This window comes from Sus scrofa, chromosome 16, assembly GCF_000003025.6.
Source record: "Sus scrofa isolate TJ Tabasco breed Duroc chromosome 16, Sscrofa11.1, whole genome shotgun sequence".
NCBI lineage: Eukaryota > Metazoa > Chordata > Mammalia > Artiodactyla > Suidae > Sus > Sus scrofa.
In genome coordinates this window covers 26,322,811-26,349,775 of record NC_010458.4, presented here as the reverse complement: position 1 = coordinate 26,349,775, position 26,965 = coordinate 26,322,811, and the positions used below count along the sequence as shown (strand labels likewise).

The window sequence follows — 26,965 nt, the reverse complement described above, 5'->3', positions numbered from 1 at the left end:
TTAACTAATACAGTGGACAAACTAATGCCCAGAGAAATGACATGATTTTCCCAATGTCATTTAGTAAGTGGTGACACAGCTATAATGGAAAGATGAGGAAATTGGGTAATAAAATATTGCTTAATTGCCTAAAATATTGATTATCAGTCTGGGAAAGAAATTCATAACTATGTTCTTCCAGCATTGTCCTTTCTAGTGGCTTGCGTGAAGGGAGATGTAAAGGTTCATGAAAAAAATCAATACATTAAAAGATCTGAAGTTCAAAGCAGATAAAACAGAGGAGGGATTGTTTACTTTTCCAAAAGATAAAGTGTACCATTCTTTTAGAGGCAACTTTCCTCAACACTTAAGGTGATTTCATTTTTAAAGAATGCTCTGTAGGAGTTCCCACTGTGGTGCAGTAAGTTAAGGATCCGGTGTTTCCATGGCTGTGGTATAGGTAGAAGCTGCAGTCCGGATTTCACCCCTGGCCTGGGAACTTCCATGTGCCATGGGTGTAGCCAAAAAGCCAAAAAATGCTCTGTAAACTTTCAGAGACACATAAGTTCAACATAATTGAACAGGGCATTTTTTTTTTTTTTTTTTTTTGTCTTTTTGCCATTTTCTTGGGCTGCTCTCACGGCATATGGAGGTTCGCAGGCTAGGGGTCCAATCAAAGCTGTAGCCACCAGCCTACGCCAGAGCCACAGCAAGGCGGGATCCGCGCCACATCTGCAACCACAGCTCACAGCAATGCCGGATTGTTAACCCATTGAGCAAGGGCAGGGACCGAACCCACAACCTCATGGTTCCTAGTCGGATTCGTTAACCACTGCGCCATGACGGGAACTCCTGAACAGGGCATTTTTTTAAAGTATGTCTTGCTAAAAAAATTCCCAAGATTCAATAACTATATCATCCTCTTGAAAATCAACACTCTACAAAGATAGAAATGCAGAGAGGGAAATACACATATGTTGTCATTCTAATACACACAGATCTCACATTTTATATGATGCTTGGCTGATAACAAAGCTCTTTCATATACACTATTTTCTGGAAGCTTCGCCACAAATCTCTGAGTTACTATCACCGTTTATGATGGAGATAACTAAGGCTGACAGAGACAAAAACATTTGCCTAAATGACTCAGAGACAGAGCAGCTGATTTCCAGATCTGGGCTCTCCTCATTGCCCTGCAATGATGCCTGCAGAATTAGCCAGAAGGGTGGTGTTTGTGGGTCTCCTGACCAAGAATCCCATAGTAACTAAATTGTCACCCTAATCAAAAGGATATGTGAGTTCTGTTGTGCTAACAGTAACATTAAGATTTGCCTTGGGGGGAAAAAATTCCAGTATATCTCTTTCTCATTCCTAAAGGTAACCCTGCCATGTACTCTTGCAACTCTGAATTGTTTCTATAGAATGGAACATTTGATCACAAGAATAAGGCAATCTCTTTTCTCTCTCCATCTTTACCACAGTGGTCTCTATTCGGAATAAATATTCTTTTAGTTCTACATTCTTGTGCAATAATCAAGCCTTAGTTGTGGTTGTTTTTTAAAAATGCTATATGGTCTATGGAATTGAAAAGATTATTTCCATGTTTTACAGCTATCTCTCCTACCTTGGTTTTCATTTTCCCAACCTAACAGCATTTACTTTAGGACAAGGATTTACACATCACTGGATCAGGGAACAGAGGCATCTTTATTGCATTTACATTCACTGGGCTTCAAAGACCCTGAACATTTTCAGTCCATGGCTTATCATTTCTACTCAGGCCACCCCTGGACTCATTACATTTGTAAGACTTGATTTCTCTTCTCTTTCTCATCTGAGAGCAGGTGGACCAAGACAATTCTTTGGAGACTTGACAAGTGATTTCTCTGGAGAGAGGCACATCTCTCTAGTCTGCCAAGGAATGGAAATTCAGACAATTGCATAGATCATTTTGAATGGTGCCAAATAAATTCCACGAAGTGCTACTGGCAATAATTACAACATGTCACTGGGAAATGTGGTGATTTTCTTTTAGCATCAGCCTAGTCTTGTCCTGAGTGCCATGAAAATGACAGAGAGATAGCATAAACAGCTTTCTCCATAGACATAGCACAGATTTCTCATAATCAGGGAAATGAAGGGGTTGATATGCTTCTTTACCATGAAATGTCTGGAACAGGATGCCAGGGATTAAGTAGGAACCACTTAAAACTTACTGTTCTTTGCTCACAGCACACTTGTCAACTACTCCAAAAATTAGGCAAAAGACCACCATTTTGTTATAAGCATTGGCTCTGGGTCCCCGACTGAGGAAAGAAGTAACCTGTTGTAGCTTATGAAAAGGAAAGCTCTTTTGGAAGAATGGAAAGTCCTGATAGCCAGTCTGAGAGTCTTCTCCTTACAGGCAACAGCATCCTAAAGTCTACTAGGATTTTAGGTTCAACAGCAAGACTGTGTTTTATACAAACAGGACCAGAAAGTCACATGAAAGGGCCGAGCAAGATCATGGACAAAGCAGCTGTGTGAACCCAACTAAAAAATTAAAAAAAAAAAAAAAAGGTACTAATAAGCCAAGGAAGGCTGTAGAAATGGCGAGAAAATACAGAGAGGCTTAGGAGGGATAAAACAGGAGGAGGGAATCGGAGGGAGGGGAGAGAGGAGAAAGCCGAGCGCGGACGTCAGGAACAAAAGCTCCAGCGGAGTCTGGCAGAGGCACTAAGGGAACAGGGGTGTTTTGAATAATTATTAAAATTAGCATGTGTCTGCGCCATCCTGTGGGTGTGGCGCACAGCAGAGTGTAAACTCTAGCGGGGCTGGAGCAAACATTGGATTAGCGGCAGCAGCCTGCCAGCCTGCCCGAGGAGTGTGAGGACCAGAGCGCGGCACACCGACCCGCACGATGGCCTCGTCTCAAGGGAAGAACGAGCTGAAATTCGCCGACTGGATGGCAACTCTGCCGGAGACCATCCACAGCATCCCCCTCACCAATTTAGCCATCCCAGGTAGGCGCACAGAGGCTGCCCACCCGGCGCTCCGTGCCTCTCCACCTGCCCCGCCCTGCTTTATCGGCCACTAAGTGGTAACTTGTCACGGTGCCTGCGGGAGGGAAACTCGTCTCCAGGGGTGGGTCTCGGGTCAGGACCCGCCGGCCTCCTGGCGTTTTCCAAACCTCTAGGGACCATGGCGCGGGGAGTCAAGGTGACTGCTTTTCCAATGGGCTTTTGAGGCAGGTTGTCTGAGAGGGCCAGGGCAGGGAGAAATGCTTGGCTTTAGGTTGGCCCCTCGTCCTCCCCTCCCATGATTTTCCCCAAGGACTTGGGGCTGGGGGAGATTTCTGGGGCTGTGGGGTGATAGTGAGCGGTGAGCGCGAGCTGCTGTCCTAAGGGCTCGGCTCTGGCTTGTGCACCTCCGACTCCATCCCTGTCACGGAATCAAACGGATTTGGTGGATTTCTCAGTTAAAACCTACCGGAGTCATTAATATTCGTCCTTAGTCTCCTTTAAAGAGACAAAGCACTTCCCAAAGAGTGATGAAAGTTCAGGGACCGGCAGCGGCTCGATAGATGCCCTTCACTGGGAGCTGAAGGGGGAAAGGGGCAGAGGGCGCCGTTTCCTCATCTGCTTGGACCTAGAGGGCCTGGCCGGGTGGCCACCCTCCGGATTCTGATCCAAGGGCTGTGAGCAACGTATATCCCGCGGGTCAGAAAAGCAAACAGCCTTGGACTGTGCATTTGTTGCTTGGGACAGAAGCCCAGCAGGGGAACCTGCGTGAGCCGCGGCGGAGGGGTAGGATTACCAGGCTAACCTTAGGGAAAAGATGACTGTGCCGGTGTCCAGACAGACTAGAAGGAAGGAAACCTTCGAGGAAGAGACTGGAGGGATCCAGAGGCTTCAGCATGGGGCGCACGGTTAGGACCAGAGGACGAGGCAGCTTTCTGGGGCAGGAGCACAGCAGACCCTAGTTCAGGTGTGCAGGAGGGAGGGTCGTTTCAGGACAGTGTACCACACTGACTGCTGGGGCCATAGCCATACTTTGTTGACTTTTCGCTTGGACGGAAGTTGCAGATGCCTGACCCTTCCAGGACTCGACTAGAGGGCAGATTACCCACAAGTGGTACACCCTCTACCCCAAGATGAGCCCCATTTTTAGATTTGCCCCATCCTGAGCCCCCTCTCAGCCACTGGGGAAAATCATACTTCAGAAAAAAAAATTTTTTTAAAAGGAAAAGATGGATTTTCTTGAAAAATCCCAAGAGTCTCTAATCAGTAGCACTGGAATTGATCAGTAACTCAAATCAATGATCATTAGTCAAGTGGGAGTTGGGAGTTATGATGGCACAGGCTACACTCTGAGTGACCAACTCTTTAAGGGAAGGGCTTGGCTTCTCTTGTCCTTCTTCAGGAGGTAGCTTCCCAAGAGCCCACATGTCTCCAAGGAAAACAACAAGTCACCTTCACCACTCTGCACTTACCTTGCTCCCTGGGTGAGCCTGGGGATTGCTCTTTTGAAGGAGACAGTAGATAGTACAGAACTTTGTTGGCAAAATTCCACTCTCACTTCCACAGGCATTCCTATCTTCTTTCTTCCTTCCTTTTTATTTGGTTTTTAGACAGCTACTTTCACTTGGTCTCATCTGAGCATTTTGGCACACATAAAAGGCAAGAAGGACAAGGACTCTGATGCCAGCCTTCTGATACGTGACTCTTCAGAGACACAAAGCCTAAGTTCACATTGCAAGTTCTGAGGGATGGTATGATACCATATCTTAATCTAACTTACATTTTTATAATACTTCACTTTTCAAAGCCCTAGCATGTACCCAAGATTACATAATTCTCCCCCAAACCTTGTGAAGCAGGCCAATGCTGGTAAGTATCAACTACATTTTACAAATGTAAAAATTGCACCTCAGTGGAGGGAAATGACCTACTATCAGTTCAGTGATATGACCCCTAAAATGGTCCTTAGAAAAGATCTCCTAGGGACTTTGGAGGGAAATGCTTTGAGGTTTGTATCTGGATGATACAGCAGCAACAAGTGCTAATCAGGGAGAAAGAATAAGGAAATAGGGATTATTTAAGAGTGAATTTTCTTTTCTCTCCATGGAACAAAGTGAAAACCTGAGTCAGAGGCTGATATTCTCATAGTCCTACAGTAGAGACATATTGATGATGGCATTGAATGCAGTAGGAATATCCTACGGCATTGGAGCCCCTGCAAAGCCTTTCATTTTTACCCTCGATATTTTCAAGAAAAAAACTATTTCACCAAATCTATACCCCTGGAATTCCCCTATGATTCTGTAATGTATATTGTAATGTATGTTTGGCAGACCTACATATAAATCTCGGTTTAAAAATGGGTTTTGTACCTTTCTGCATTATTCAGCTGTGAGAATTTTGGGAGGAAAAAAGACATTCAAACTTTGATAGTCAGGGAAGACTAATTGAGACTATTAAACACTAATGGAATAATTGCCTTAAAATCATGCTAATAGCTTCCTGGCTGCTGCATGTTTACTTGGCCAGTTGCTACAGCTTGAATTAAGTAATTATCTCCACCATTTAAAACCACTCCTGATGCACCACAGAAGTGTTTCTGTAGAAGGGAACGGCTGCGCTGTCATTCTCAAAGCCTCAGGTTTTCTTAGGTGAAGCAACTGGAGAGTGAAGAATTGCCTGATTATGAGGCCACCCACTTGGGGCAGCTGACCTGGACTAGCCAGGGCTAGTGCAAAGAACAGTCTGCAGGTGTGTGATGTTCCCCACCAGGTGTGCAGTTCTGGCATCTTTAAACATTTCTCAAGTGTCTGCATCTTTTACGCTTTCAGAGCCAAATCTCTCAGTGGCTATTTTGCATTTAAATGGTCTCATGATTTGGTATTGACTGGCCTAAGGAATTAAGTTAGTAATTGGCATTAGCAGTTTTACTTCATTTTATTTTTCAAAGGAATGGCACTGTTGGAATACATTGACAGTTACTCAGATTTCAGTCTCCTTTATCTTTTCTTTCTATCTCTGATGTCACCAAGCTAAGTTTTCCCTCATACATGCTTGTTTTACAATATCCTAGCATTTTAGACTATGAGTGATGCTTCCTCTCACCACAAATGGATGAGAGAGAACAAACAAGGAGGAAGCAAGGAGACAGTAACAAATTGAGGTGAAGGTGAGTCTGATGAATTTCTGCCATCTCTGAAGTTGAGTTCTCACTCTATAGGCGTGATGCCTCCACAACCTTTATAAAGAGGTCCATCATGGGAGCAAGCAAGCTGTTGCTTGATCTGGGTTAATCTGGATCTATTACAGGGAGTCATTCTGTCCAAAATCTAAAAGATTAGGAAAGGTTTTTATTCCCTGGGATGGGTCTGTTATGCATTTTCTGATATGTGATGAAAGTCTTTTTCACATAATACAGCAAACTGACCATGTAATAATGAAAGATTGGCCAAAATGTTGTGGCACTAGAACCTCAGAAAGAGTGTATATTTCCTCAGTTTTGGAGGAGGTCATTGAGTTTATTTGCAAGCTGGACCCAGGCAATCAGAGGCAACTTCTCTCCTCCACCGTCCTTGGAATGTACTTTCCACCCACCGTTCCCACAGTGAGAGTCATTATCAAGGATGCAGCTTTGAGAGAGAAATGTGTTATTGAGACCATCTGGACAGTGTACATGGCTGAGTCCTGTTAAAGCCGCTATATGAAGTTTTAAGATTCTGATGGACAGGTGCAGAGATCTACTCATACTGCCCCAAACAAGCTTCCTATGTAAGTTTCCTGCTTGTTCAACCTGCCACCAACCAATCTGGAAGTGATCTTCCTTTCTTTAGTCTTTCCTTGCCAGTTTTTGAACAAAAACTTGAACAGAAATTGTTGATTGCACTTTAGATAAGGAACACAGAAATGCTTTAAAAATCAATCATTTTCTTGTAGATGTTGTACACTCTTCCGGAAAATGCTAACGGCAATGAAAAAGAACAGTTTTACTTAGGGAAACTAGATGTTTATTCAGCTCTGAGGTCTGTGTCCTTGTGTTGGCTTTTATTAGTTTTTAATTCCTTTCCTCGCAGTGATCTCTTCTTGCCATTCCTGGAGCCAGCTGTCTTCTTCCTTTTTCTTATAATTTACTATTTCTGCTGTGATTGGGATGAGACAATCTACAGGATAAATTTGGGACTGCGTCTAATTGTACAAGTTTCCTTTTAAAAAGCAGGGCACCTTTTTTCCTATCGTTTTAGTCAGGATAGTGATATGGAAATTAATCTTTGAAAACAATCAAGAAGCAACAAAATTGTTTAGGATGAGTATCTTTCTTGTGTTGCCTTTCCAATTCTCCATTTTTTTTTTCTTTCTGATTTTGCTAAGAAGAAAAAAAATCGAAGAATATCTGGAACAGAATTAATCTTACAAGGACTTTTTCTTGGTGAGTTGAACTGAATCACCAACTATTACTAATCAATATAAAGTGATACTTATGTCATTTTACAGTTTACAAAGTGTTTCCTCATATACACACGTGCTTTTCACATGTTCCATCAGCAATCTTCTCAGGCCTTGCTACTCAAAGTTGATCCAGGGACCAGCAGCATCAGTGTACACAGTAAAAAATGCAGCATCTCAGACCCCAGCCCTCAGACCAATTTAATCACAATCTGCATTTTAATAAGATCCCTAGGGACTTACATATCCATTTAAAGTTTGAGAATCACTGCTTAGGGTATCTCTAAGGGAAATGTTTATGTAAGTGGCAGAACCAAATTTAAATATACATCTTTGACTAAGCTCTTTCTAATGGATCATGCAGTCTAACTATGACTGTTCGAATTTCCAATCAGGCTTAAAGCCAGAACCCTATATCTGACTCAAGGCTAAATGGCCCATGTTGGGAACATTTCTGATAACTGACATTACAGTTCATCATGCACCTTGAACAATGGATGTTGGATTTAATTGCTACTTAAGTGTTCAAATTAGGTCACTGTGATAGATGTAGAACCTTCCCCCTCATTTCCTTAAAGTCCTGATGGTCATTGTTATCAGCCATCAATAGCACTTAAAATCAGCCCATCTGGTCACTAATGACAATTTAGGAAATATCTTTATATTGGTTCTTTGCCCATTTAATCTCATTTTTTGTTGTATTACAGGCCCAGCTACTTTTGATACAGGTTACAGGTTCATTCATCTTATCTATAAGTTAAAAATTTTCAGTGTTGTTCCGAAGTAACAGTGGTATCACAAAGGCAAAATGTAGTAAGAAAGCTATCAAACCAAAAGTAAACTGTAAATTGATTGTTGATAGAAAGAAAATGATCAATCTTGTTTATAGGTGCAAGCCATACCTCAATTACTTAAATCATGGTTTACATGGAATAGAAACATGCAAAAATGTGGTTATAACTCAGTTGTTTGAGTTTCAGTTATTTAGCATAATCACTGTTCTAAAATAGTTTAAAAAAAAACTTCAAGTTGCTAAAATGGATATTTTAATATGTGACTCACACACTTTACTCATGTGAAGATTTCTCAAATCTTGACTTAGAGTTTATTTTCTCTTATTTAATTCCAACCCTGCCCAGTCAAAATAGAAATAGTAAATTACAAAGAGGAGGAGTAAGACTGTTGAGTGACACATCAGCAATAAAAATAGGGAATATTTATGAGGGAAGACTAATAAATGAGGATATAAGAACACAAAAGATAATGTTCCTTAAACCTTGTTAGCCCCAAGGTAAAATCAGAGTTATGTTGTCAGTTTTGACCCCTCTCAAGTACTTCCTTGATGGACTTCCAAATAGTTCTAGAAATCTCTGGAAAAATTCTTAAGTATGTTTTAGAAGCTGATTTTATGGGCTACTGTACACATAGTATCTGAAATTTTCCTTGTTGCCTGTTTTGTGGAAATTCTGGGGAGTTGTCATTTTTGCTGCCTTCACTGTACTTCCATAGTTTTATACCCAAAATGCCACTATAGCTGGCAGTTCCCCCAGTGTCTGTGCTCTGTCTGCAGAGCCCCAACCATGGGATGTTAATGTGTAAGAAGGGCCTTGGATTCCACTGTGGTGGGCCCCCCATTGTGGAAGATGCTGATGCCAGTTTCTACTGCTGATCCTGTCTGCCATCAATGCTGAAGCCCTGAGTGCCAGCTGACAGATCCTTTTAATCCTTCACCCAGTATGGATGCCAATGAAAGACGTCCTTTGCATTTATATTGATTCTTTTGGTGTTGTCCCCTTGCCCTAGGACTCAGGTATGGGTTCATGAGGGCCAGGCTGAGGACAATATGTAGGGTAGAATTTATTCTGCACTCTTCATCATTCTCAGTGTTCACTCTCCGTGTGCACATATGCGTGGGTGTGGGTGTGCATGCACATATGTATATCAACTTTCTCTTATGATAACTTCTTTTCCAGGAAGCTTCTTGATATTTACTCTAGGTCTGTATAGTAGACCTCTGGTGCCACTTAATTTAACATTCTTCTAGACAGAGCCAGAGTAGAAACACACCTAGGGTCCATATTGTTCCTAGGGAAGAGCCTGGGCCAATGGAAATAGAGCCAAATAATCCGATGGACCTAAAGTAATTATTAACACCTCCATTGCCTTAAAGCACATTAATAAAGTAATTGATGTGCTCTGAGCCTTCAAGAGAAGGCTAGATCTCATACACACCTATGCATACATTTTAATTACTGCTGATTAAGGGGGTTAGCTCCGTTAATCTTATTTTACCTGATAGCACCAATGAAGCTGACTCATCCATAAGCATTACCCATGGGTACTCAAGGAACTTCTAGATACAATCGTGGAATGTGTTATCTCAAGGAGCTTATATATTCTTTTATTTCTCCTTCTCTGGTCAGGGAAAAGTTAGAAATTTAGCATGGCTCAGACAGAATTCAGCAACCAGAAGCTTTCTACAGCACCATATGCTTTTATTATGCTCTGTTAAGAGAGGAGGATGGGTCAGGAAGAGGGGCAGGAGGAGATGGTTAAACATTCTTGAGAGGACGCCAGGATTAGTCACCTCCGGAGATCAGGTACTGAAACAGATGGCCCATTGATTTGTTAGATGTGCTCTTGTTATGTTCCTATATTTCATTACAGATCCTGGGTATGGACAGCTCTTCTTATACCACTCTATCTTAATTGCCAGCTAATACTATGTTTCACATAGAAGAAGAATTCTTGTGAATTAATTTTTATGAAGCAGACATGTTTATTCTGGGTCAACATTATAAATGATGCTTGTGTTCCTCGATTCACTTGGAGAATTTTTACTTCATGAAGGAAAGCAAACTCTGATGAATGACAATCTTAGTTGCCTGGTAGGCTTTCCAGGAGGTCCCCTCTGGTAGTAGGCTGGTAAAAAGGAAAATGTACTTGAACGAGTCCTCAGGGGCAAATGAGAACCTTTCTCAGTGCACATCTCTGACTATACTTCTCTGTTGCTATGTGAAGAAGGAGGACCAGGACTGCCTTAGGACAGAATTAGTCTTGAACACACTCCTGCCATGACTTTCCCTGGGCTTTTCTCAGGAGAAAAATTAGTCAAGGGGATATAAAGATGTTGCCTTGAAAGGTGCCAGAAGGAAGATTGCAGAACTATGTTGTTCTGTTAAATCCCTCATTTGTGTGAGTTCAGATTCCTCATTTGTATGAGTTCAGATTCCTGGGGTTCAGCCTTAGGGTCCTACTCTTGAAAATGTCCTTAATTCTTGTCTTCCTCTTTCCTATTCTGTTTACTTGGGAAAAGCTCCAACTTGGTTAAACTCATTTTTCTACCTATTCCAATCCCAGTAAAGTTCTGTGGCTAAATATTCCTAGAGAAAGGTTACACAGCCTGGATGGCTCCACTAACTAGAAATTTCTGACCATGAATCTTACTGTACATCCCTGGTATTCTTACTACACATCCCTAGTAAATTCATTTTCCTAGTTTCTCATAGGATAACTTCAAAACTCTTCTTCCTCTTCAAATCAACATATCCTTCCCACCTTACTCTAAACTTATGAGAAAAAAAAATAGATGCAAAGAAGAATTGTCTTAGTTTCCAAACATTAATTAACCCATCAGTCCCCATGCATCTATTTCTGCATATTCTACATTTTCTTTAGGTAAAATAGAAGTCATAGACCTGATCCTACCTAAATCAGCTTCTCTACTTGTGATCTGGATCCCATTCACTTCAGTCTTCTAAATCTGATCCCAAATTTATGTCCTTTCTCTCCTGCATAATTATTTCTCTCTACTACTGCTGGATAATTCCAGTCACTACACAAATATATATAACTTTTACTCATCTTAATGAAATAAAAATCCTCCATAACTCCACATCTGTGTCTCTATCCACGCAGTATTTCTCTGATATTTGTAAAAATATCCCCTCTGTCTTCAGGTTATTTCCTTTTCTCTCGCCGCCCCATACTACTCTCATTATTTCCCCACTACTGCACTAAAATTGTTTGTTTTTTTTTTAATGAAGAAAAACTTTTTTTTTTTTTTGGCTAAAGCTAATGGATAATTCTCTGTAATCTTATTTGACTTTTAAGCATCATTTGATGTGACTGACCACACTCCTCTTGAAACATGTTCTTTATTTGGCTTCTTAAGACTCTTTTTTTTGGTGTGTATCTGTGGTTAAAAAAAAATGGCATGATTTACCCTCTTAACAATTTTTAAATGTACAGTATTCATAGTTTTAAGTACAAAGGTGTATAGAAGGTCTCTATAACTTTTTCATCTTGCACAACTGAAACTTTATACCCATTAAACAGCAACTCATTATTTTCCCTTCCCACCAGCCCCTGTAACCACCAGCCTACTTTGTATTTTGATGAAGTGGATACCTACCTCATATAAGTAGAATAATGTTGTATTTGTCCTTTTGTGACTAGATTATTTTACTTAGCATAATGTACTCAAAGTTCATTCATGAAGTAGCATATAGCAGAGTTTCCTTCTTTATTCACAGCCAAATAATATTCTATTGCATGTATATGCCAATATTGTTCATCTGTTCACCTGTCAATGGACATTTAGGTTGTTTCTGTATCTTGATTATGTTCAGTGAACATAGGAGTGTTAATATCTCTTTGATATCATTTTTCAGTTCTTTTGGATAAATAAACAGAAGCGGGATTGTGGGGTCATAGAATATTTCTATTTTTAATTTTTTGAGGAATTTTCATATTGTTTTCTGTAGCCACTGTATCATTTTTACATTTCTACCAACAGAGAAGAAGTGTTTCAGTTTCTCCATATCTTCACCAACACTTGCTATTTCTGGTTTTCTTGTGGGTTTTTTTTTTTTTTTTTTCATTTTTTTTTATTACTCAAATGAATGTATCAAATCTGTAGTTGTGTAATGATCATAACAATCTGATTTCACAGGATTTCCATCCCACAGCCCAAGCACATCCCCCCACCCCCCAAACTGTCTCCTCCGGAGACCATAAGTTTTTCAATGTCTGTGAGTCAGCATCTGTTCTACAAAGTTCAGTCTGTCCTTTTTTCAGATTCCACATGTCAGTGAAAGCATTTGATGTTGGTGTCTCATTGAATGGCTGACTTCACTTAGCATGATAGTTTCTAGGTCCATCCATGTTGCAAAAAATGCTGGTATTTTGTTCTTTTTAATGGCTGAGTAATATTCCATTATGTATATGTACCACCTCTTCTAGATCCATTCCTCTGTCGATGGACATTTAGGTTGTTTCCATGTCTTGGCTATTGTAAATAGTGCTGCAATGAACATTGAAGTACATGTGTCTTCGTGAGTCATGGTTTTCTCTGGATAGATGCCCAGGAGTGGGATTGCTGGGTCAAATGGTAGTTCTGTGTTTAGTTTTCTGAGGAATCTCCATACTGCTTTCCACAGTGGTTGCACCAATTGACAATCCCACCAACAGTGTACTAGGGTTCCTTTTTCTCCACACCCTCTCCAGCACTTCTTGTTTGTAGACTTTTGGATGATGGCCATTCTGGCTGGTGTAAGGTGGTACCTCATGGTGGTTTTGATTTGCATTTCTCTAATCATGAGTGATGTTGAACATCTTTTCATGTGTTTCTCGGCCATCTGTATGTCTTCTTTGGAGAACTGTCTGTTTAGATCTTCTGCCCATTTTTGGATGGGCTTGTTTGTTTTTTTGGTATGGAGATGCAGAAGTTGTTTATAAATTTTGGAGATGAATCCCTTGTCAGTCGATTCACTTGCAAAGATCTTCTCCCATTCTATGGGTTGTCTTTTCGTGTTGTTTAGGGTTTCCTTTGCTGTGCATAAACATTTTAAGTTTAATTAGGTCCCATTTGTTTATTTTTCTTTTTATTGTCAATACTCTGATAGGTGGATCTGAGAAAATGTTGCTGTCGTTTATGTCAGAGAGTGTTTGGCCTATGTTTTCCTCTAGGAGTTTGGTAGTGTCTGGTCTTATATCTAGGTCTTTAATCCATATTGAGTTTATTTTTGTGTATGGTGTTAGGGAGTGTTTTAATTTCATTCTTTTCCATGTGGCTGTCCAGTTTTCCCAGCACTGCTTATTGAACAAGCTGTCCTTTCTCCATTGTATATTCTTGCCTCCTTTGTCATAGATTAGTTGGCTGTAAGTGCATGGGTTTAATTCTGGGCTTTCTATCCTGTTCCGCTGATCTATATTTCTGTCTTTGTGCCAGTACCATGCAGTTTTGACGACTGTTGCTTTGTAGTATAGTCTGAAGTCCAGGAGCCTGATTCCTCCAGCTCCATTTTTCTTTTTCAGGATGTCTTTGGTTATTCTGGGCCTTTTGCACTTCCAAACAAACTTTAAAATATTTTGCTAAAGTTCTGTGAAAAATGTCCTTTTTTTTTTTTTTTTTTTTTTTAAAGTATCATTAACCTAACAGGTTTAAGGTGATATCTCACTGTGGTTTTGATTTTAATTTCCCTGATGATTAGTGATGTTGAACATCTGTTCATATACCTGTCAGCCATTTGTATGTCTTTTTAGAAATGTCTCTTCAAATCTTTTGATATTTTTAATTGCATTTTTAAATTGCTATTTGGTTGTACGAATTGGTGATATACTCTGGAAATTAATTCCTAACAGATATATGATTTGTAAATATTTCTTGCCATTTCATAGGTTGCTTTTTCACACTATTGATTGCTATCCAGAAGTTCTTTAGTTTCATGTAGACCAACTTGTTTATTTTTTGTTGTTGTCTATGCTTTTCATGTCACATACAATAAATCATTGCAAAGATCAAAGTGCAGAATCGCTTTCTCCATATGGTCTCCATAGAGTTTTATAGTTTTAGGTCTTACTTTTAAATCTGTAGTTCATTTTGACTTTATTTTTGTATATGGTGTAAGGGTCCAGTTTCATTCTTCTGTATGTAGATATCCCTTTTTCTCAACATGATTGTTGAAGATACTGTCCTTTACTCCTTTCATTGTTGTGTATTCATCTTTTTCTTTTTTTCTTCTTTTCTTTTTTTTGGCCACCCCAAGCCACAGTTGCAACCTATGCCACAGCTGTGGTAATGCCAGATCCTTTAACCCACTGTGCCAAGCCAGGGATCAAACCTATTTCCTGGTGCTGCAGAAACACCACCAATTCTGTTGCACCACAGTGGGAACTCCATCATTGTGTATTCTTGACACCTTTATAGAAGATTTTTGACTGTATGTGTGTGGATTTATTTCTGCATTCCACAGTTTGTTCCATTTGTCTTTGTGCTTGTACCATACTGCTTTACTTTACTTTACTTTAGCTTTGTAAAATGTTTTGAAACACAAAGTGTGATCCTTCTAGCTTTGTTCTTCTGTCTCGAGAATGTTTTCTCTATTTTTAATCTTTTGTGGTTCCATATGAATTTTAGAATCTTTTTTCCTATTTCTGTACAAAAATCCCATTGAGATTTTGATGGGGATTGCTTCGAATCTTGAGATAGGTTGGGCATTTTAACAAAACTAAGTCTTCCATCCACCAAGAAGGGATGTGTTTCCATTTATTTGTCTGCTTTAATTTTTTTTTTTCATTTTTCAAAGTTTTATTGTGGTATAGTTGATTTACAATGTTCTGATAATTTCTGCTGTACAGCAAAGGTTGTCTTTAATTTCTTTCACAAATGTTTTATAGTTTTCTGAGTATCAGTCTTTTACATCTTTGGTTAGGTTTATTCTTAAGTATCTTATTCTTTTTGATGCTGTTATATAAAATTATTTTCTTAATTTTCTTTTTGGATTGTTTATTTTTAGTATATAGATATAAATCAATTTTTGTATTTTTTTTTTTTTTTTTGCTTTTTTTCTTTTTAGGGCTGCAGGTGCAGCATATGCAACTTCTCAGTTTAGGGGTCAAATTGGAGTCACAGCAGCTGGCCTATGCCACAGCCACAGCCACAGCAACGCAGGATCCGAGATGCATCTTTGCCCTACACCATAGCTCACAGAGGCACTGGGTCCTTGACCCACTGAGTGAGACCAGGGATAAAACTTGCATCCTCATGGATACTAGTCAGGTTCATTTCCACTGCACCACAGTGGGAACTCCTGTGTGTTGATTTTGATCCTGAAACTTTACTAAATGCATTTATTCTAACAGGTTTTTGTTGTTGTTGTTGCTTGTGTGTGTGTGTGTGTGTGTGTGTGTGTGTAGTCTTTTTTTCTGCATATAGAATCTTGTTATCTGTAAAGAGATAATATTAGTTTTTTCTTTACTATTTGGAAATCTTTTATAACTTTTTCTGCTCAATTGCACTGCCTAGATTTCTAGTACTATATTGAATAGAAGTGATAATAGTGGGTATACTTGCTTTGTTCCTCATCTTAGATGAATCATTTTTAGCTTTGACTATGATATTAGCTGTGGACATTTCATATGTGATCTCTTTTATATGTAATTTCCTTCTATTCTTAATCTGTTGAGTATTTTTATTATAAAAGGTTGTTGAATTTTGTCAAATGCTTTTTCTGACTATAAAATAGATCATGTGATTTTTATCCTTCGTTCTGTTAATTGGTATATCTCATTGATTTATTTTTCATATATTGAATCGTTCTTGCACTCAGGTTAAATCCCACTTAGTCATGGTGCATGATATTTTTAATGTGCTGTTTAATTTGGTTTGCTAGTATTTTGCTGAAGAATTTTTTGGTTTTTTTAGGGCTGCACTCATGGCATATGTAGGTTCCCAGGCTACGGGTTGAATCAGAGCTGTAGTCTCTGGCCTATGCCACAGCCACAGCAATGCCCAATCCAAGCTGTGTCTGCAACCTACACCACAGAGCCACAGCAACTCGGGATCCGAGCCACGTCTGTGACCTACACCACAGCTCACGGCAACACTGGATCCTTAATCCACTGAGCAAGGCCAGGGATCAGACCCACAACCTCATGGTTCCTAGTCGGATTTGTTAACCACTGCACCACAACGGCAACTCCCAGGTTGTTGTAAGGATTAAATGAGGATACGTGTAAAGTGCCTGTGAAGGCCTGGCATACATGATGTTACCTATTTATGTTTCAGTTGTGATTTTCAATCAGGATGAATAATTTTCAGAAGAAAAGTGAAAAGATCATAAGAAATACTTTCAAATGTGTTCAAATTTTTATGCCAAGGCAATCTATATCCCCATGTACTAAGGAAAAAAAATGATAAAATATTACAGAACTGAGCAATCATTTCTAAAGATTGTGAAAACTGAGGTATAAAGATATGCAAGTGTCACAATGTCCAAAAGAGAAAAAACAGATCCTAGTAACTTTGTATGGTAATACTTGAGTGGTTTATAAGTAATTTTAAAAAGGAGGTGATGATAATCTAAATAGCTTGTGTAGGTGATCACCTTATATTGTGAAAAAACGAACCAGTTGGGAGATAAGGGACGCTGACTGTAATCCTGGATCTGCAATCAGGTGTTGGACAAGTCATTTAACTCTGCTGTGCATCTGTGGTGTTACAACTGAGTAGTAGTTGATGTTGTGGACAAACTTGGTTCAAACCATGACTCTGCTATGTACCAGCTGACTCAGGGGAGCCTCTGAAACCCCTCCGAGTTACAATATCCTCAACTCCAAAATGGAGATAATACAGTAATAACCTCACATCCTTTGCTGTGAGGATTCAATAAAATGTGTAATATACCTGTCATAGGATAAATGGTCCATAAATGTAGGTCTTTTTTTTTTATCATTCCGTCATGTCTAATTAACCTCATTTACTTTGCTAACACGGTCCCTGGCAGGGTCTACCTGATTCTTTGCCTTCATAAGCTCCTCTTTTCCCTTGTCTCTACTCAATCAAAGCATGTTGACTTTTCTCTTTTCCTTTTGCAGGCTCAGTCCTGCCTCAGGCTCCAGAACTAGTCCAGTCATAAACAAGGGAATGTTAAGAGGGCCATGCCACCAGTGTCCTTACTGCATGTAGCACTCAGCTTCTCTTCTGATGCATCTGGGTACAGGAAAATGAACTGTTTTGAGAGAGGTAGACATGAGTAGCCCAGAGAGAGGAACGGAACTTCCCATTAGTGGAAAAGATGTTGGCCAGGGAGACCCAGTGGCAGTGATTGGGAGAATATCCAGAGAGAACACTGACCAACAACAGTTCTGGTCCACCATAAAGAACTGGGTCCAATGTATGGACAGAGATAATAAGAAATCTATGTGCAGAAACACAGAAAAACTTCAGTCATAATGGACTTCCTCATGTGAAATTTCCTTGTCCAAGTCTGAGCTTTGGACACCACCATAGATGATTGAACTTTTTCTCTAAGTTCTTCAGCCCCAGGCCATAACCATATCCCAGGATGAGAAGACTTATATATGATTCTTTCCAGTCCCACCTGGTTCCAGAATGCCTTGTGCCTGACTGAGCTCTCTTTCACTGTGATTTATGAGAAAACTCCTGGTTGTTACAAGTTGATACATTTGGTAACAAAGCCTAAACTTTTAAAGGATTTATAAACTTGTAGGTTATTTGGAGCTATTTTGACAAGCTTTAACAAGAGTCAAACTAAAAAAAAAAATTGAAATATAAAATATGTAAGAGCAGGTGAACAGAAACTTAACTGTGGTACGTGACTAAAAGACCTATGGCACATAGCCAACTAGGAGCTCACTGTGAGTCAGTAGTGTCACATGACAGTGATAATGTGTATGCATGTTTGGGCTGTAGCACCAGATATAATTTGCAGAGCAAGGGGTGTAAGAAGCTGATTGACCCTGTACTGGGCAGAGCCATCTGCAACGTGGTGCTCAGTTCTGGGCTTCAAACTTTCACAGAGACTTTGGAAAGCTGTAGTGTGTTGGGGAGCAAGGGATTGGTGATTGTGGGGAGGGCTTTACTAAGCCATTGACTCTGAAAGAAATCACATGGAAATATAGCCACCTCTCTTCAAACACATGAAGGAGAGGTCTCTGAAGTTCTAAATTAAAACAACAAAAAAATAGAATTTAGGAGTTCCCAGTGCAGTGCAAAAGGATTGGCAGCATCTTGGGCTCACTGGGACACAGGTTCAATCCCCAGACCCGTACACTGGGTTAAGGATCTGGCGTTGCTCCAGCTGCAGCTTAGAAAGCAACTGCGGCTCAGATCTGATCCCTGGCCTGGGAACTCCATATGCCGCAGGGCTGCCAGAAAAAAAAAAAAAAAAAAAAAGGAGAAGAATTTAAAGGGATGAAGGTTTTGGCAAGCTGAAAGGCAAGGAAGAAACTTTCATTGATGTGGCTTTGTGTGTGTGTGTGTGTGTGTGTGTCTTTTGGGGCCATATCCTCGGCATATGGAGGTTCCCAGGGTAGGGGTCGAATCAGAGCTACAGCTGCCAGCCTACACCACAGCCACAGCAAGATGGGACCCAAGCTGGGTTTGCGAACTACATCACAGCTCATGGCAACGCCGGATCCTTAAACCCACTGAGCAAGGCTAGGGATCAAACCTACATCTTCATGGATGCTGATCAGATCTGTTTCTGCTGAGTCATGATGGGAACTCCATCAATGTAATTTTTAAGAGGTGAACTCACTCTCTCTAGTAGAAGTGTGCAGAGAGGCCGGGTCACCTTCCAAACATTCGCATTTGCACAGCATTTGGTCCAGATGACCTCTAAGGCCTTTTCTGGTACTAAGACACTGTGTGGTTTTGGTTATGTTAGTCTCTCGTATTAGTTTTTTATCTGAAAATGGGGAAAGTACTAATACGCATCTTCGTCTGATATATAAATCAAATCTCACCGATCACTATTTCTCCCTTATCTGTCCTCCATCTGTAGCATGTTTTCAGTCTTTTCATTTTTATAAAGTTTTACTTCTTGCTTAATTGCCTAGAAGAATTTAGCAATCTCTTCTACCAGGCAGGATATGAACTGAAAATTGAATACAGCAGGAATAAAGCCCATTTTAATTTAAGACCTGAATATTATTTCCAAGGCTATTAGATTAAGAATAATATTTTGGTGTATCAGTAGGTGGAACTTATTTTTTCTTGTGTCAGTTTAATTATTGAGAGTGACCTCCTGTGAGAGAAGATATTCAAACTCCTGGATGTAGTCCTTCTATTACCCATAGACAGAGTGTGATCTCCTAGGCCTTTCCTGGAGTCAAGATACCAGAATGACCCTAAGGACCCAAATTCAAGCAAAGTTCTTGAAGGAGAAAGCAACAACCCTGAGTTTTGAAGAATAGTTTTCTAAAGCCAGCTTACTCTCCAGATATTTTATTGTGTTGATGGACAATTCATCTAAAGACAGTTCTAACAATTTAATGGGGGTATGCTATAGAATTGGGGCAATCATAAATATCAAAGAGAAGATGGTTGTTGCCATGAGCTGGTGGAAAGAAGAGGCAACTCAAGAGTTATTTAATGTAAATTTTCAGTTTTATAAGATGAAAAAGTTCTGGAGATCTATTGAACAACAATGTGAATAGACTTAGCACTATTGAAATGTTCATTTAAAAGTGGTTAAGATATTATGTTTTATCTTATAGGTTTTTTAAATCACAATTGGGAAAAAAAATTTGCCCAGTTAGATGAATTTTTATGGGTTTTGACATAAAGCACCTGGAGGCTTGCTGTGCAGTTTTCTGATATGTTTGCAATTCTTTAAAGCTCTAACAGCAAGAAAAGTCATCTTTAGCTTTGCTCCTGGCTATGAGGCTAATTGTTTTTTCCCTCTTGTTGTTTCATTCATGATCTCACTGATTGAAGATGGCCAAATCACATTACCTTCTTAGGTCTCTGTTTCTTTCTTTTCTTTCCTTTTTTTTTCTTTCTTTCTTTCTTTTTTTTTTTTTTTTTTTTTTTTTTCTTTTTGGTTGCACCCTTGGCATATGGAAGTTCCTGGGCCAGGGACTGAATCCAAGCTGCAGCTGACCTACTGACCTATGCCATAGCTGCAGCAATGCCAAACACTAAACCCACTGCACTAGGCCAGGGATCAAACCTGTACCTCCACAGTGACCCAAGCTGCTCTAGTCAGATCATTAATTCATTGGACCACAGTGGGAACTCCAGGGCTCTGTTCCTTTAGTGTGATATCATACTAATGTACTTTGTCTTCTTAAGTACCAAGCTGGTAAGAGTTAATGAAATAATATATGAAACTTTTGTATTCCTTATATTGGAAACATCTCCCTGGGTTTGTAAATGTTGAAGATTCACATTGCCCAGAGTTATCTCCAAAGGACAATTTCTCCTCTTGGATAGCATTGGGGGCACCATATTATAACTTGGACAAAATCAGGATTCATTCATGTAGAAATTACTGGAGTTCCTGTCATGGCTCAGCAGAAGCGAATCTGACTAGTATTCATGAGGATGCAGGTTCGATCCCTGGCCTCACTCAGTGGGTTGAGGATCTGGCTTTGCTGAGCTGTCGTGTAGGTCATAGATGTGACTCGGATCTGGTGTGGCTGTGGCATGGGCCAGCACTTACAGCTCCAATTGAACCTCTAGCCTGGGAACCTCCATATAGCACAGGTGCAGCTAAAGAAAAGAAAAGAAAAAAGAAAGAAAAGGAAGAAATTACATACTAAACACAGGGATTTTTTGTGGGATCATTTCCTGCTCTTCATGCCAGAAGGTGGGAGAAGGGAAGCAGGCACTGGTGGAGATGCTCATCCTAGAAACCTTTTTCTTTTCTTTTAACCTTGTCCCATGAGCCTCTTTTACAGGCTCAGTCTCTTTTACAGCCTCCTCCCAGGCCTCGTGACACTTGCTCACAACTGCATCCTCAATGTCAGGAATTTATCAGGGTAACAACAAAGTGTTTCTTTTTTGCCTGGCTCTTTTAGCTGTTGATCTAGTTGGAGAGCACTTGCTAAGCTTAGGGTCACCCTGCATCCTAGGAGTCTGAAGGAAGTTGTTTCAAAGGTAAAACTCAGTTGTTGGTTTTCCTTCTTAGCTGTGAATCCAAAAGTATAATCCTATTCATCTTTAGTAGGCAAGAAAGCTCTCCCACAGGCAGAAGTACAGTTTTAGGAGATCCAGCTAAAAGAACCACCGCAATACATTCATAGGAAGAGATTAGTAATAACTACTATTTATTAAGGACCTGCCTTCTGACAATCACTGACACACATTAACCTTAATCCTTGTAACAACCCTGTGCAGTTAATACTATTCCCATTTTAGAGGCATGCAAAGAGAAATTAAATACTCACGCTCAAAGAGGTATTAGGTAAGGAAGACAGAGAGTTGTCAAGCTTCAAATTCTAAGATTTTTAAAAAATTATTTCTAATATTCAGAATAAAACTCTTAGGTCTTGAGTAGCAGACTTTTATCATTTTTCCAGGAGTCTCTTCATTGACAATTGCAAATGATATTTTTCTGTATTGTTCTGATTTAAGTAGTTAAGTACATATTTATTTTGAACCCTTGTTAGAAACAACCAGAAAATTTTATACATTTTAAGATTTTAACTTACTTTTCCATGATGCTATTACTTTAAAAATAGATTCAGATATTTTCTCAAATCTTCAAACAAGTAAAACACCAAACCAGAGTTAAATGCAGCAAGAATGAGATTAAAAGTTTGCTTTGTGCCTTAAACCCCAAGTTGTGTTTTTCCCTTGCACACTACCTTTGCAAAATGTCATCATACCATTTTCTACATTGAGAAAAAAGCAAATATTATAAATTAGAAAAACTGTGCAGTGCAGCTCCAGGAGCCTCACAAGAGCTATATCCCAATGTTACATTCAAAAGGACACTGCTGAGAGACTCCCAATGGGTGACACATTGGTCCTTGAACCTGGAAGATGGCATTTTGATTTTTGATTGAGAGTTTAGAACCATTCTAAGAATATTAATTTTAGGGATTTTTCTTGGCTGATGCTTGGGCAAAAATCATTTTTATTCCTGCTGAAAAGATTCTTTTTCTACCAGAATTTAGAATAGAATATGACAGTCTTGGATCTTATCTCTCTAAACTGATTTGATTTCATTGTGTTGTTTGCTGACAAACAAATGCATTTTCTCAAATTTTAAGACAATAGTTTAATAGAAAATTAAGTGAAAAGACGTAGATGTCACTAGATTTTTTTTTCATCCTTTTAAAAAAGTAGCATACGGAAACAACATTTAATAACTGTTTTCAGTAATGCTAGGGAGCATGTTAGATATTTTGGCAGACAATGGCTAACATTTATATGGAATGAACTCATGGAGTCACTTTTTCAAGTTACAGAATTTGCCCCTTTAAAGATGATACCATGATTAATTTCAAGTATTTTGAACAATTTTTTAAAGGATCGTATTTTTCTCTCCCGCCCCCCCCATCCCTCTGCCATCTCTGTCTCAAGCAGAGTACTAAGGGCCAATATAATTTAATCATTTTATGATGCTGGATTATAATACTATTAGAATCAATTATTAAGCAAATCATAGCTATTTAGAAGAAACCATTGGTATATGTACAGCTGTTTGTGCATATATTCACTGGAGAAGACATCTGTGTTTTTAAGTTCTTGTGTTTGATTATTAGGGTTTCATTTTGTTTTACTTTGGTAAAATATACACAACATAAAATTTACTATTTCAGCTATATTTAAGTGTATAGTCTATAGCATTAAGTACATTCACATTGTTGTGTAAACTGTCATCATCATCATCCTTCTCTATAACTTTTTCATCCTCCTTAACTGAAACCTATTAAACACTAACTCTCCATCCCTCTCTTCCCCCATTCCCCAGCAGCCACCATTCATCTTACTGTCTCTATGAATTTGGCTACTCTAGTTACCTCATACTCTTGTAATATTTGTCCTCTTGTGAATGGTTTATTTCACTTAGCATAATGTTTTTAAGGTTATTCCATATTGTAGTATATGTCAGAATTTCTTTCCTTTTTAAGGCTGAGTAATAGTGCATTGCATGTATAAACCAAATTTTGCTTCTCCAATCATTCATTGATGGATACTATATTACTTTGACCTTTTGGCTACTGTGGATTATGTTGCTATGAATATTGTTGCACAAATATCTGTTCCCTGCTTTTACTTCTTTTGAGTATATCACAGAAGTGAAATTGCTAGTTCATATGGTTAGTCCTACATTTAATTTTTTGAGTAATCTTATTCTTATAGTTTTGACCTCTTTTGCTGCCTTTTCGTTGTACTATTGATGTGCCTATTTTGAAGAAACTCCCTGCCTGCTTACACCTCTTTCTACTTTGCTGTTTATCTTCTCTTAGCTGAAGAGGGATTTAGCTAAGTTGCTTACAATTGTTGCTTAGTATAGAAGTAAATAGGCTATGGGGTCATTTAATGAAGTATAGTTCATCAGCTTTAGTTTATACATTTTATCATAGCATAAAATATCACCGAAAGATTCTTTATGTACTTTCAGTGTGTATAAGTGAAAGTGTTATTGTGATGAAGTCATAAATAATTAAGGTCCTAGAAGTGGTGACTTCTAGATAAGTAGGATATTATAGTTAATTGAATTAAGATTTCTTCATCTAGATATTAACCGTGTATGATTGTCTGTTCTGGTAATGGACTAAACATTGGATAATAGCCATGGAAGAATTTTTTTGAAATTCATGCATTATTATTAGTTATAGATGCTTATTATCTATCTGTGTATCAGTCCCTAAGCACGAGTCTGGATTAGTGTGTGGAAATACTGAGTGATTCTAGATGTTGAGTATAAAATGCAAATATAAACCTTTGAGCATTTGCCGAAAAACAAAACTAAACATGATTTACTGGTGGTGCAAATGGCCTTAATGATAGCCAATGATTTTGCTTTAAGTAAATAAAGACCACATGGAAAGGGGATGTAAAAATCAGTTTGTTATGATTGTTAAATATTACCTTTAGTCATGATAAATGCAAGTCATCCTAAGATAATTTCTCAATGGTGTGGTCTTTATCCTTAGACTTTAGAAGGATTACCATTACTAACTATTGCAGCATTTCAGCAAATTATTTTCCTTGAATCCTTGCCTTTTTTAGGCAAGCCAAACCACCTAGCCAACACTAGGCCCCTCATATTGCAACTCTGATCAGAGCATTTATCTTGGCTCCTGGTGATTTTTCTTCACTCTCACATGTTCCCTGGGTCTATATTTCCATCCAAAGTATACTTGGATTCTGACCCATTTGGCCTTCTCTTCCATTTCCACTTGCTTCTCATACTAAGTAACAGAGAGAAAAATAGACCTCTGCAAGCTAAAATAGGAGGAATTATCTGTACTGGAAACTTAATAGAAACTGAAACCAAAATGGAAAAGCAGCTTTCTTCTCCTGGAATTTAGAAGCTACTGTTTTTGAGGAGGTCCTACTAGATGTAGGAGGTCATTATATCCTCTCTCCTGCTCTACCTTCCTCCTTTCCTTTACTCATTCAATGACCATTTACCTTATGCAACGTATTGGATACTGCTAGGTTCTATGCCCAAAAAACATTAGATAGCCTCTATGCATAGTTTAAATTTTCCTGGAGAAAGCACAAATATTTAAAATAATGAACAAAACCAAAGTAGAGTTATGCCTAGCTTCTCGGGAATGAATAAGCAGTAGGCAGAGTAGACAGGAAAGATTTACCATTAGAAGTAATCCTGAGATTAAGTCTCAAATAATTAGTCTTTTTGGCAGAAAAGGAGTTACAGGGCAGTTATAGGCAGAAAGGTCAATATGTGCAAAAAGCATCAAGTTAGTTGTCAAGTAATTTGGCACATTGAAGCAATCATTAGTTGTTCTACACAAGGCAACATATTTGGAGATGAGACAGAGCAGTGAGTAAGAGCTTGAGAATGAGACAGAGCTTCAGCTGGAGCTAAGAGAGAAGCATCCTTGTACCTATGCTTAGCAAACGATTAAAAAGTAATATGTAAAATATCACATGGTGAGAAGGACTGCCAAATAAGACTTCAGTAAGTCTAGGGAATCCTGTATCCCTGCATTCCTTGATCTTTGGAGCTGGGACCTCTCAGGTTTCCCTTTATAGGGTACCCAGTTCTAGGCACTTCAGCCAAAGCTGATTCTGAGCAATGGCTTAGATACTTTACTTTAGCTTCATTTTCTTGTGCACTAATTTCTCAATGTAAAAGTGGTTTCGGATTAGCATCTCAATCCAGTTGGTGATCTCATTTCAACATTTTATACAAGGTACAAATGGGCTTCTTAATATAGAATCCTAGAATTAAGCTGCCTTACCCTCAGAGACTCTAATTGCCACCACCTGGAAGAGAGGGAAACATAACACATTCTCTGGTAGGGCAGGGTGTCTACCAAGAGATGGGGAATGCTAAATGTGGTAGTCATGCCTGCACACTTAGTGGGAGGACTGCAGAAGTACATGCAGAGAGTCCAGCCACATCAGAAAAGTGAGGAAGGAAGTTTTCTCCCCTCAAACACTCTCTGCTCAGGTTTCTGTACAACTTGAGCTTTATCTTTCCCCATAATCCTCCAAAGGACTCAAGTTATACCTTGAATCATAGTTCCCATGATCCATCCTGCTATCCAGTTGGATGCCAGGATACTGCCTCTAGCTCAGCTTTCTTTTCTTAATTTTGATTTAAACTCCCCCCAGTTGCCTTCTGGGTTTGTCTCAGCTTCAAAAAAGTCAACAAAAGTCAACTCAATCTTTCAATAAAGCCTAACAGCCAAGAATTGTTTGTGATGGGTGATTTCACTCAATCTTTCTAAGCTCTTATTCTCTTAGAGGGCAGATGATGGTATGTATGATTCATCATGGTATGAAAAATTGGTTTCCTCAGGGTAGTTGTTATTTAACTTTTCTGACACTCAGAGTCCCTGTGTTTGAAATTTCAGGGTTGGACTAGATGATCCCCAGGATTCTGGAGGCTATTTTTACCCTATGACTCTGTAATAGCTTAAAGTATTGGTTCCAATTATTCACCCCACCTGTAACCACTTGGCATGGCCCCATTATGAGCAGAGGATATTTCACCACCCCTTGATTTTAGAATCGGCCATGTTACTTGATAAGAATAGGACAGAAGGTACAGTATGCCTGTTCTGAGCCTTAAAGAGGTCTCCCTCTTGTATTTCTGCCATCGTTGTGATAGTAGCTTTCCCTGGGTAGCCTGCCCATCCCAAGAGGAGGATGAGAGATAAGTGGAGTAGAACCACCTATTACTGCCTGAGGTCAGAGCCTTCTCAGCCACTTGAAATTTGTGAACAAGAAGTAAATGCTTATTGTTGTGTGCCACTGAGATTTTGAGGTTGTTTGCTATGCAGTATTGTTATGGGAAAACCTGACTGATTCAGCCTTATGGTTGCAATGTTTTGCCCATAGTAGACTTGATAAATATTGATTGAATGATTCTATATTAAGAATTGTTTTATTGTACTGCTTTGCATGAAGCACAGGGTCAAAATAAAATTTCCCCCAATTACAGGTATTGTCAATCCAAAGTGCAGTGACCAAGGATTCTTTTTTAAAATTGAAATATAGTCAATTAACAATGTTGTATTAGATTCAGGTGTACAGCAAAGTAATTCAGTTATACAAACATATATATTTTTTCCAGATTATT

At 39.1% G+C, this 26,965-nt stretch overlaps 1 protein-coding gene across 3 annotated transcripts in view; it reads left to right on the top strand.

The window, feature by feature from the left end:
- Positions 1,198 to 26,965, top strand: part of PLCXD3 (phosphatidylinositol specific phospholipase C X domain containing 3) — a 203,781-nt gene continuing 178,013 nt past the window's right edge. Inside the window, exon 1 of one of the 3 annotated variants that reach the window (XM_021077042.1) lies at positions 1,198 to 2,984. In XM_021077042.1, coding sequence (XP_020932701.1) covers positions 2,882 to 2,984 — 103 coding nt within the window. In that variant the 5' untranslated portion in view covers positions 1,198 to 2,881. The remainder of the gene's footprint in view (positions 2,985 to 26,965) is intronic. The other 2 variants (XM_021077041.1, XM_003133914.5) reach the window with 2 other exon arrangements.